The sequence below is a fragment of the Gallus gallus genome, chromosome 10 (assembly GCF_016699485.2).
Source record: "Gallus gallus isolate bGalGal1 chromosome 10, bGalGal1.mat.broiler.GRCg7b, whole genome shotgun sequence".
Taxonomy (NCBI): Eukaryota; Metazoa; Chordata; class Aves; order Galliformes; family Phasianidae; genus Gallus; species Gallus gallus.
The window spans coordinates 6,037,204-6,050,326 of record NC_052541.1 but is presented as its reverse complement, the minus strand read 5'-3'; the positions used below and the strand labels follow the sequence as shown (position 1 = coordinate 6,050,326).

The following is a 13,123-nucleotide window of genomic DNA, read 5'->3' as shown; positions in this document are numbered from 1 at the left end:
GACTGCACAAATCTTGAATTTATTGTCATGTTTGAGTGGAATACTTTTAGAAATCAAAATCTACTCAAACTAGCCATTTGATAATGTTCTGTATTTTTTTATTCGTATCTTTACAATATGGAAATATGTGTTTTTTAGGGGTTTTATTTTCCGTGCATGTGTCTTGCAGCTGTTAAGTTTCTCCCTCATTAAAGCTTGAAATGAAAGGTTCAGTGGGGATGTAATAATAAGCATTATTACTTGTTCATGACATTCAAATCATAATGGGATTTTGGGAAGGAAAAGAAATCTTTGGATGTGCAATACATTTGGTTTTCACAAAGTTGAAATGTCTAACAAGGGGCAAGCTGTTTCAGTAAAATTTTGGATGTGGACACATGAAAACGTAACATTCAAGTGGTCCAAAATCTTGCCCTGACTATTTTCCAAACATGTTCAGAGTTTATGTACATTGACTTCTGTTTTATTGTGGTGCGAATGTCCTTTTCTTATGGCAAAACTTGAAGTCTTAGGTGTCCCACATAATTGAGTGTTGGACACAATTAACATGTCCTGAAATCAGAGCTTACTAGCTAGCATTAGGCTGTGAACTAGCAGAATAAAGGGAAGAAGACAGTGATAAAACTGCTGGGCTTCATCTTTGTTTTATATTCAGCCCTTCAGCACTAGAGGATGAGGAGGAAGAAGACGGACACACTGTTGTAGCCACAGCAAGAGGTGTATTCAACAGCAATGGTGGCGTATTGAGCTCCATAGAGACTGGAGTTAGTATTATTATACCACAAGGAGCCATTCCAGAGGGAATAGAGCAAGAAATATATTTTAAAGTCTGCAGAGACAACAGTATACTTCCACCTTTGGACAAAGAGAAAGGTAAGAGCTGGTACTGTGTGTTGTGCTGTTACTTACTATTACTATTTTCTAACAACAGCAAAATGAGCTATAAAAACATATTCATACACTTCCAATGTATTTTTTTTATTTCTGCCTGGGGGTACAGAGTATACTCAGAAACAAGAATTAAAAGAAAAAATAATCAGCCCAGTATTGAAAATTTCAACCAAGATAGAGGTTCTAAATCATAACTTGAGTATTTGTAGAGTTGAATGTAGTTTTAAAGCTTTTTATCAAGTTTGCTCAAGTGAGGTTCTAAATTCCTTTTTCAAGGATCTTTGAAAATTCAGATTGCCTATGATAGTGTATTCCTGACTATACCCTTATTAATGCATGTTGAGTAGTGTGTCTTATTGGTGTGATTTTTTTTCCTAGTAGTCTATTTCTTACCATTATTTCAATATTCATGAAACTTCTGACTTAACAGATACCTAACTTCCCCAAATCAAGAAACCAGAAATTTAACCCTGTAATTAAAGCATTACTTATAAAGATTCAGAGTAACTGCAGATTACAAGTCAAACATAATATATTCCTCAACTGAATAATCTTATGTTACAAGGGGAATTTTAAGCTAAAAGTAGACCTACACGCTTGTATGTTCTGCCTTCTAACTGTTAGGATAGGAAGTCATAAGCTTTTGAGCTGCAGGAGGCTTGATTCAGCCCAGTGTGCTGTAAATCCATGCGTGTAGAACACCACCAGCCACAGCATATGGGGACTGGTTTTTTGTGTCGTAGATTTTTAGATTGTGATGTGTTCCATTGGGAAGTCACTTCTTGTCTCTGACAATTTTATGAAGTGCTGTTCTTTATTGACAATTCAGAATGTTTTTCCTCCAAAACTGAGTTGAATATCTTTGCAATGTAATTGTGTAACAAGCTGAACCTGTTCAGGAACCATGGTTAACAATTTTTTTTCTCTTAACTGTAGGTGAAACACTTCTTAGCCCCTTGGTAATGTGTGGGCCTCACGGACTAAAATTCCTGAAGCCAGTGGAGCTGCGCCTGCCACACTGTGCGTCTATGACCCCTGATGGTTGGTCTTTTGCTCTAAAATCCTCTGACTCCTCGTCGGGTATGCTGTCCTCCCTCTGTCCTTTTGGGGCTTTTGGGTGCTATCGTATAATTTAAGTTAATTTGGCTAAAGATGATGTGTAATATAAAGAAACTTGATCATTGTATTTGTGTCAAACTCTCATTTCACTTTCATTACAAATGTCTTTCTTACATTTATTCATGGTGCAAATTCATAGCTAAAGCCATGATTGACAGCAGAGAAACAGAGTAATATATTTAGTCTCTTAAATATAATCGTATTTTTCTATTCTGTCTTTTCTTGAGGACTGCTACAGCTGAATACACTTGAAATGATAATCGCACTAAAATTGAGAGGAAATGATTATGTACCTCTGATTGGCCTTTGTAACATAACTGGTGTTTGTCTGTTGCTTAATTAACCATATAGGACTCTGGCAAATCTTAACAATCTGCATGCTCTTAAATCATGATTTAACGCTTGTTAACTGTTTCCATGTGTGCAAGTTGATGCTAACAATTGGGTCATTTAAGAAAACTATAGTGTTTCAGTAAAAGCATTTACAATTCATTTTAATGTAGCTGGATTTTCCACAAGACTTTTCTTGCTTGCTTCTGCCTATTTTTCCTCTACCGCCTTTTACCCAGAAGTTTCTGGTTGATAGTAAAAGTTGCAACTAGGTTGCAATTCTATTTACCTGTTCATTTTACCTCACTGTGACTTTCTGGGAACAGGGGGAAAATGTATTGGCTGAAATTGTCAATGAGAAGCCTATGTTAGAGTTCTGGGCAAACTTCAAGCATTTCAAGCAATTTCATGAAATGGCTGTGAGGTTACAGAAACATAAAAATAAAAATAAACAAAAAGTTTGCACATTTTGGGGGAATAAGTCTTAAGGTTTTATTCAGCTACCTTCAAAATCTGTGGTGGAAGATAAAAGCCATTCATGTGTACGTGTGATCTAAGCAATGACTGAACAATGTACTTCTGTATACAGCATTTAAGCCACCATGTATGCATATCTTCTGTCGCTAATGTATCTATCACTGTCAGCACCAAAGCACTGATGCTTTGAAAATGTAAAGCATCAATCTCCTTGATGGTGATTCAATATCTTAGAGGTATTAAAGGCAATAATTTTTAGTTGTTTTTATAAGCTATTATATGCATGGATTGCACGCATCTATTTAACAATGTGTGTACATGGCAGTGTTAAAACACAGATGCATAAATGATAAGGTCCTGAAAGGTAAAACTACATACGAAAATGACACAATACTTTTGTAACTAGTAGCACCTGTTCATGAACTTACTTGAAGTGGAGGGAGAGAATTCAAAAGATCTAAACAATAACTGAATCTGAGACATTTTTCTCCCTTTCCAAAGTGGTGTGTGTGCGTGCGCGCATGTGTGGGAGCAAGAGCGTGTATATTAAACACTAACACTTTCTGTATTGTAAATATTACACCACATTCTGTTAATCTGAAATGGGATGTATATCATAACATTGCTCTTTTGAGACAAACTTTAAAATTAGGCAATTCTGTCTTATGATATGTAAGTAGACCATACTGTGTCTTAAATAAATTATTGTTTTCTCTCTTTTTAAAATAGTTGCTTATGGGACTCTGATTTTTCAGGTGGCTTTATAATAACAGTTAATAGAATTCTGGGGTTTTCCTCTTTTCTGTCGTCTGCTCTGCCTCATCTCTTCTGAATGTATCCATGTTCTGTCCTAAAAATGACATTCATTTGCACTTAACATCCTTTCTGCTACACTTAGACCTCGTATATTATTTTACTGGTAAACACCTTCAAAGACTTTAATGATTTTGATATTAAAAAAGAAATAAACAAGAAAGTTTTTATGGCCACACCTATTTTAATATAGTATGAAATAGTGAAGGATCATTGTTTCAAAGTAGACTTCTGTGATTTTGGGACAAACATTTTCAACAGCTAGAGGTTGCACTGGCTGCGGTCTAATCCTTACTGTGTATTTCAGAGGACAGGCTGGAGAAAGTCTGCTCTTGTGTCTTGTGGGCAAGAGTAGGACCTGGTCCTCCTACAATCCTGCTTTGACTTTCTACTAACATTATCAGTCTTGTGAGTTTTGAGATGAAGTGGAACTTCCTGCATCTATAATATGAAAAACCCTCCAGCATTAAGCTTCTTAGCTGAAATAAGTAGTTTTGCCTGGCAGCAGTAAACTTGTTTGTATTCTCTAACTATACACGTGCCACTCGTACTTCTTTGTCCCTACATCAGATGTTGCCATCACTCAGTGCATTGTGTACTTCATTTTGTTTTCATGAGTTGAAGAAAATTGTGGAATGACATCACTCATTCAGTGCAGAAGTCTGTGGTGTATGCAGCCTATGTGACAGGGTTCTCTTAACGTGTTGCACGTTTCTCTAGAAAGAGCTGCTTTGAGCCACTTAATGTCATTTGTCTGGAAGGTGTAGGAAAGTAGTAGTGCATTTCTTCTCTCTTCTACCATAGTGGGATGAGGGTGCTTTTTCTATAGCAGTAACTTCTAGAAATGTCTTTAGATTGAAAGAAAAATAAATTCTCCAGTCAAAGGAGATGACTGAATATGCAGATGGAATTTAACCTTTGTCTGCTGAGATGGTGTCTGATGACGCTTGCTTGTAAAACAATATTGCACAGGAACTTTGACCATGAGTTGATATATTCTGTTGAAAAAAAAAAAATTAAGTATGCACCAGCAAACTGGAATATTTTCAGCATGTCCGTATTTCAGACTTCAAAATAACATACTGACTGTAGCCACAAAATAATGATTTCTATTCCATCTACAATAATTTTCATGATGGAAAAGTAAATCTACCGATGTATCGGTGCTTAGATAAAACATTGCTTCTGCTTTGACTTGTTTATGCTCAGAATTATTGCAGAGACTTCAAATGCATCCTAACCATAGTTGCTTTTAATATCTCCTAATTTCTTTGGCAGCTTAGGAAAGAGCCAGTGAATGCTTCATTCGCTGTTAATGCTTCTGAAATGAAAAGCACTACGTTGGTGCTGCAGGGTAGCATGACTTGTATTTAACGTTTCCAGAATATCATACCATCTGTTTAGCACAACTGATCTATTCTGTATTACAGGCAAATGAGTTGAAAGATTTTGTTAATAATGTGCCAACTGTAGGCTTTTTTTAAAAAAAGAAAAAGACATGTTGATTCAGAACCTAAAAGTTCCTATCCAAAAGCTTGGTTGTGTCAAGTTGTACACTGTTTGACAGCAGATACTAAACACCAGCATTGTGTTTTCCTCCCACAGGTGACCCCAAAACCTGGCAGAACAAGTCTCTTCCTGGAGATCCAAACTATCTTGTTGGAGCAAACTGTGTCTCAGTCCTAATTGACCACTTCTAAATATTAAGTTAGCTGACTCAAGTAAATAATGTGAAACTGAGATGGACCTTACATATAAACTGAACCACTCTATCAAGTATTAACTGTTCTATAAGTGATAACGGATCTTAGTGTTTAAGCATCTTGCTTTAACTAACAATGGTTTAGCAAGTACACTCTTTGAACCATGGTCACAATACATGCCACAAGCAGGGAGTGTACTGTGGGAACAAGGTAGGATTCTTGCAGGTTCTGTATGCTTTGGTTTGTTGGTTGTTATTTTGTGTTAATTTTTTGTTGTTGTTTTCAAGGACACTACTAGTATTTCATTGTTTAAAAACTGAAAGTACCAATGGGATTATATTCAGAGGAACTGAATTTGGTTCATGCTCACTGGCAAAAACACAGAATTTGGCCTACATTTTTAATACTATGTATTTTCTAATTCACAAGGCTACATTTTGGTCTCTGGTTTTTAAATGACTTTCAGTGTATGTGTCCAATGAAATGGCAATCAACTTTGGGTAGCACAGTTTAGATGTTTTCCTCTGCTGAGAGGCTAATACAAACACATCTACTTACTCTATGTGGAAACATTGTCATGAGAACAGGGGGGAGGGGGAAAAGCATGTGGGATGACTATGGTTCAGTTGCCTCTGTGGATTTGTAAATTAACCACGTTATTACAAACCTATTAACCAGCAGGGATGCCTTACCCTCATGTTTTTAATAGTCTTAGCTCTCATAGTTCTCTGTATTAAGTTTGTATGGCTTTTGTGCTTACCTAGATAATATATCATGAGAGACTGGAGAGAGAGGAACAAAAAAAAAAAAAATTGTGAATTTGGTTTAGAGAATGAGTACTGTTTGTGTTCATCAGCCAGAAGAGAACCAGAGGAAAATGATGGTATGTTTTCTGCTATGCATTTGAAAATTTATAGATGTTATAGAACGCTTGTATATAATGCGTGCATACCACTTTTGTTCTTGGTTTGTAAATTAACTTTTATAAGCTTTACCTTTTTATATATATAAATATATATAAAAACAAACAAAGTTTCTTAAGGATATCTTTGTATTCTCATACCTTTTGAGCCTTGAACTTTGACATCTGCAGCAATAAAGCAGCATTTCTACAATATACAAACAAGGACATTTTTTAAAAAATGCACAGTTGTTACCTTTTTAAGTGCTGCATTTAAAGAGTATAAGTCGGAATTCTCTACTTTGATTAAAATCTTGAAAAGTATCCCTACTGTAATTTGTCATAAGGATGCTGTACTATGTGCCCTGAAATGTATTTTTTTACTAATAGACAATTTATTACGGCACATCGGCACTACTACTGTTTAGATAATATACCACTGCATTCTGTTAATGAGTTATTAGCTATTCAGGTGTGGCTGATTTTTTTCTCTGCAGTTATTAAAATTACACATTTCTAAATATACAGAATAAAACTGTTTTTAAAATAATAAAGGAGATTCTAGTACCTTATTGTTTCTGAAATGCATTTATGTGAACGCAACAAAATCAATTTTGATATTCTGCATAACTAAATAACTGGATTCTGTCATAAGTTGTAATGGTAGTCAACAGGGCTCCTGAGAGCTTCTTTGTTGGATATGGACAATGTTTGTTAGCGTGGATCCACTCAAAATACTCAATGCAAGAAGGAATGGTAGATTTGTTCCTGGAGTCTATATACTGATGCTAATTTGTTTCTTATAACTGTTTTTCCAAATACTTGCTACTGTTCTATCATGTTCATGTGCACATAGTCTAGGTGTAAAATATTTGAGTGAATCCCATAGAATCCCCTTATGAGGCCTGTTTGAAGTACTCAGTGATGAAGTAGTAAGCTAATCTTATTCTATAAGAAAAAGTAAGGTCCAGGAGTGACTTGAAATAATGCTTAAAAACAATGCATAGCCATTTTCTTTCTGTACTCCCACTAGAACTTTTGTCTTTCAGACATGACTTAATCAAGGAGATGCATTCACTGCTGTTATTCCTACTACTGCTGCCACCACTCACTTATTTCTACTCTAGGAGCAGGGAGACAACTGGAATAGCAAAGGATCTGTTCAAAAAATGAATCATAGAATGGTCTGGGCTGAAAAGGACCTTGAAGGTCATCTAGTTTCAACCCCCCAATACAACATTTGACATTTGTTAGTGATATACTGGGGTATCATTTCTTAAATTCACAGAAAGAAAGTTTCCAAAACAGCATACAGAGTTTCTTGGAGAGAGTTATAATGCTAAAATTTCACAGCGCTCTTTTCTAGTTCATGGCTTAGTGAGAAGTACATAAAACACTACAAAGGGAGTCAACCAGAGGACACTAGGAATGCTGGAGTTATTCTATGTGAACTACTTGTAACGGTGACTTGTATGTCTTCAGCATTCTGAGTCTAGCTTACTGCAAGGTGTAACTGTTCTGAGCTCCTTTTACAGTAGTAATCCAGATAATCTTTCTGTTCTTTTGAATAATGTACAGTCATGTCTGTCTGTTGAAATGAAGGAAAAAATGGTGGTATTTTTTGCTCTGCTGTCCATTTGTAGTTGAAATGATAAAGTTTGCTGTTGTAAAACATGGCAATTCTGTACTGCTAAGCTTCTTTTCAATTGGATTGCCTTTGTCTGCCACCGGCAAATGAGGAAGTATATTTGCGTAAGTGGCTGATGGAAACTATACACACATTTTCCTTGTCTTTAAAACCTAATACTTTAAAGTTAAAACATGGCCATTATCAATTCTTTTTCTGAAACACTATTTTAAAACACCAATGTTGTTGAAGTATCTATCCTTGCAAGAGATTACATTCTCTGCATGTTTATAGAGGGTAGGCTCTGCAGGAGGTAAGTTCACGTGTGACATTTACAGTAGTTCTCTATTCTGTATTCAAAATGAACTTCAAAAACTGTCTCCCACATGCCTTAACTATGTACCAACAATCCGCTGCCCTGCAAATTGTACAGAAGCTTTAATACTATAGATATCCAGTTGTGCTCATTTCTAAACAAATGGCTTCAGTGGTGGCAACATGAAGTCTCATGGATACAATTCTGCTGTATGGCCTAGGTTTTTTATATTAAAAAAGAAAAGTGTGTGTATGTATATTTTAGGAAAGCAGTAATGAGAATTTGTTCAGTCACACATAGACAAATAGTTGTATGTTTTGTCTTCCTTCCATCTTGGCTTAGGTGGAGCAGATCAGCAAGGCTTAGGGTCTCTTGGAAGATTCTCTGCTGTAACGTAACCTGGACCAGATGACAGTGCAAAGCTATGCAGGTTTGAAGAATAAAAGATAGTAAGCCCTTCTGAAAAATGCTTTGTTAGTTACTATGCCACTCTAGAGGAAGGCAATTATAGCCCCACTGAGGCCTCATGTTGTTCTTTTAGGTACAGGCTTCTCTGGTAACTAGCTCCATCCAGTAATGAGGCGAGGTGAATGCATAGAATGATTTTTCATTCTATCCAAATGAACAGTGCATTTCTGACCCTGTGAGTGAGTGTAGGAGAATACATATACTTAGTATAACTATATGAAGCAACTTTATCACTATATGAAGCATACGTATGCAGACACATTTTTCTTAGGCTTTTCTATAGTCACAGCTGTCCATTAGTGACTAAGTAACAACTATTTGTGTGTAAGACCAGAGAACAGGTCCAAGACAACCTCAGCATCTACAACAAGCACAATTTTCATATCCTTTTACTGAAGGAACAATAAAGAAAACCAAGGAGGGGGGGGAAACAGCAAAAAAGCTGTTAGAGTTTTCATGCTGCTCTGGGACTAGAATGGGACTGTGTTAACCTGGGGAAAAGAGCAGGAAACATGGCAAGAACAAATCTAAGGGCCACTTTGTCAGCTAATTCATTAACGTGAGTTCTGAAATTGCTCTCATTTACCTGTGGCAGTGTTTTTAAAATTTCCTGTTGCTGCTTATTATGCAGCATGAGCTGCCCCACTGCTCCTCATCTCTGGCATTAGCAGTGTGAGGGTGGCTGTCCAGAGTGGCACAGAACCTTGCTGTTCCCTCTGCCCTGGAGGAGTGGTTGGTATCTACTGCTGTTGGTGCAGCTGCCAAGGCAGTAACTTGAGATCTGTAGTACATAATTGGACCTCACCAGGTGACGTGTTCGGTGTATTTTGAAATGGTAAAATGCCTCACTTGGATGTAAAGAAATTGGGTGCTCTGCCTGTGGTCTGTGTGCATGTACATCCTGATGGTTTTTTTTTTTTAATATGACTTGCTGTTTGTGAAGAACTTTGGAAGTCAGGAGTATTTCCAAAATCGCAGTAGCTTAAATTATTTTTGGATTACAGATAGGTATGTCTGGTATTGCTACCGATGGCTTTAACTGGGAACTGTAGAGGTTTTGGTTTGTGCAACTTTTGTTCTCAACATGATGTGAAACTTGCTGAGCATTGTTCCTACTTTGTTTAAAAGTAGTTGAAGACTTGTTTAAATATTCAGCTAAGGTAGTTTGCAGTTTTCTGCAATACTTGTCTGTTTCTTTACAAAAGTTATAGAGCAGTAGGTATGATAAGCTGTGAAAACAGTGTATATAAATTACAATCTGTGAAGAAATGAGTGCAAGCTAAAATTATGTTGGCTAATATATCAGTTCCTTTAAAATATTGTAAATTTCGTTTAGAAATAAGCCATTTCCCAGAGAAATGTCTTCCTTCCATCCTTCTCTTCCATTTAAATGTCAGGTTAGAGTTTGGGGGAAGATCTTAAAGCCAGGCTCTAGAATTTCAGTTCAGTTTCCTGGATTATTTTATATCTTGCCATTGGGTAATCATTGGTGACATCTAATCAAACCTATGGCATGTACTTAAAATTAAGTCTAGTGCATTTTAAAGGCTTTACAGAGACCTATAGGATTTTGAGGTATCTTGCCAGAGTGGAAGTCTAGCACTGAAAATTCTTTTTTACAGAAAGAAGAGAACAAGGAACTTCCCTGCTAGGAGCATTTGTAATGCAGAGCTTGGTAGAGTAAGTGTCATGTAACATCGAAGCTGTCTGCAGTAGTTTCCCTTTAATTATACTTAATTTTATCGCTGTTGAGTTAATGGCCAAATACTCGAGTTCATTACACTGGAGAGTAAAAAGGTAAGGCAGATTTAACTAACTTGTTTGTGAAATAAATTATGTATTTGATTACTGAACGTAGTATGGTGGTAATGAAGTACATCAGGAAAGTTTAGATTTGTACCAACCGTTCTGAACTTGATTTGGCTAACTGTGGGAGGGCAAGATGCATACAGATGCAAACCCTTATACGTGGGGTGTTACAAAGGTTGCAAAATTAGCTGCCTATGTGATAACTTGCTGCACCTGACGGTAGAAAAGTCAGAGCCTGTGCCCGAAGGAAGAACTGCAGCCCTTTTCCATGAGCATTCCTGGCAGCCCTGTTGATGCTACCACTGTCTGCACTACTTTCTTTTTGTTTAATTTCCCCCAGGAACACATTGGATTTATTTGTAGCACTTTAGATACCTGAGAATGCAGGAGTGCTGAGCAGGCTTACCTTCCAGGACTCTTATACACAAAAAGCTTTCACTTTTATTTTTTAATAACTGATACCTTCATGGCTGTAGGCAGTCTTGAAAAGGTTATTTGAACATAAACTGTTGCAGTAATATCTCCCTGACATGTTAGTCTCATTAAAATAAGGCAGCTCACTTCCTCTCGGATCTGATCTTCCATCCTATATCCTTGTGATACTCTCCTAGTAAATAAGCCTGTGTTTTTTGGAGTCTAGAAACAGGTTTCCTTTCTGGGTAGGTGGTTTATAAATGTGAGGATGGCACGGAGCTGTTGCCTATCATGGTAGTAACTGCCCAGTTTTCAACCATGCCAGTAAGTGGGGTCAACTTTTTTTTCCCCCCAGTACAAGTTGAGATGTGTCACAAACCAGAAAACAGAGGTTTTCCAAGAGGCCATAAATACATCAGATTCTGCTGCAGTGTTCTATTTAAAAATAAAAAGCAAACAAAATACAGCTGACTCTGCAGTTTCTGACAAATTTCTGTATGGAATGGGAAATCTTCTAGGCCCCAGATTTACTGGGGGGTAATAGCATCAGTCTTTGAACAAGGAATCTGGACTTTGCATTTGAAGCTTGAGAACAAGTGATGAGCAAGGACCAAGGTATGACTTCACACTTCCTTATTATGTTTTATTTAAACTGATACAGTGAGCACTGCTTTGACGTAGCCATTACTTCTGAAGTGTTTTCTGTTCCTCCTTTGTTCTGGTTGGATAGTTAATTTGCCAGTAACCTTGCTACTCTGGCCTGTAAGGCGTTTCTAAAGTTATCAGTGATAACTAGTGAGTTGAGGCCAATGTGCTTGATAGTGCTTTGTGTGTATGGCTTTCAAAGCACTTGACAGTTCTATAGGAATTAATTGCTGCTTGCTTTCCAGGCATGATCCTTAGTTTTCTGATATGAAAAGTACCAAGCAACCAGTGGTAGTCATACCAAGAGAGCAAACACTACATACTGATTCAGAAATAACAACGTAGCTTTGTGTTTGAGAAAGAAATGGAAGAACACTGATAGGACTAGAGGGAATGGCTTCAAGCTGCACCAGGGAAGATTCAGGCTGGACGTTAGGAAATACTGCTTCTCTGAAAGGGTGGTCAGGCACTGGAATGGGCTGCCCAGAGAGGTGGTGGAGTCACCGAGCCTGGTGGTGTTCAAAGAGCGTTTGGATGTTGTGTTAAGGGACATGGTTTAGTGAGAACCATCGGGGAAGGGCGAATAGTTGGACTGGATGATCCTGGGGGTCTTTTCCAACGTTAGTGATTCTATGATTCTAAGTGTAGGAATGCAAGTTCTTGTGTGGGTTGGTGCCCCATATCAGTATTGCAGGAGTACTGTTTCTGGGCAGCACTTGTACAGTGGTAGTAGCTGTCAGTGAGGAGTACTCTGAAAAACTCTCAAGGAAACAGCAGGGGGACCTGAATGGGAGAGAAGCTTACTGCCTTAACCTGATAGAAAGCCTAGCAAACCATTATGTCTATCCAGTGTACCCTGTAAGACTGGCTTTGTGCATATTAATATATGTACTTGCCACCGCCCTGAGGGCTGAGCACTGCAGTTAGCAACAGTGCAGACTCTGATGTGCAAGTTGTTCACCTCGCATGGAATCCACAGGACAGTGAGTCTGCAGCAGGTGTTGGTAAGCTTTCACCTTCAAGTGGACTTTCATGAAAAATAAGAAATAAACCAGAAAAATGAAGATTATTGCCTTCAGAAGTAAAACATCTCTTAGAGATTTGCTTGCTCTCACTATGGGAGAAAGAATATGTAATTAACCTTTTGATTAACAGGAGTAATTTGGATCAACCTGGTTCTGTTTTGGATTCCCTTTATGTTGTCAGGCAAAGACTTCAGTGCAATGAGAGCTCTCTGACGGATCTCCTCTGCAGTGCATTTGTAACAGTCAGTTGGCTTCTGACAGCCTCTTGGGAATCTTTTTGATCCGTAAGACTTGCTGCTGGCAAGTGTTACGGATTTCATTTCTACAGACTGAATCGTTTAAGGCAGCAGATCTTTATGAGCTTGCGTGTGAAAATTCCGTATGGCCACTAGGGGGTGAGTCTCACCTGGCAAATAGCTCGAGAGCTGGGAAGGTGCCATGAAAGGCAATGCATACTGAAGGATGCTCCTTAAACCTTGTGTCCTTTCCTTTTTCTTATTAATTCTCCAAGATTTTCCATATCAGACTGTAGCAGTGTTAGGTGACTATTCAAACTTAATAAGCTATTATTAATAAGGGCCAACT

General features: G+C 37.6%; 2 protein-coding genes across 10 annotated transcripts in view; both read left to right on the top strand.

The window, feature by feature from the left end:
* Positions 1–6,801, top strand: part of TJP1 (tight junction protein 1) — a 156,083-nt gene extending 149,282 nt beyond the window's left edge. For all 9 annotated transcript variants that reach the window (XM_040706827.2, XM_015278975.4, XM_040706828.2 and 6 more), the window contains 3 exons: positions 656–873; positions 1,828–1,971; positions 5,236–6,801. In XM_040706827.2, coding sequence (XP_040562761.1) covers positions 656–873; positions 1,828–1,971; positions 5,236–5,330 — 457 coding nt within the window. In that variant the 3' untranslated portion in view covers positions 5,331–6,801. The remainder of the gene's footprint in view (positions 1–655; positions 874–1,827; positions 1,972–5,235) is intronic.
* MPHOSPH10 (M-phase phosphoprotein 10) overlaps positions 1–13,123 on the top strand; it is a 1,076,704-nt gene that overhangs the window by 834,270 nt on the left and 229,311 nt on the right. The gene's annotated exons all lie outside the window — the stretch shown is intronic.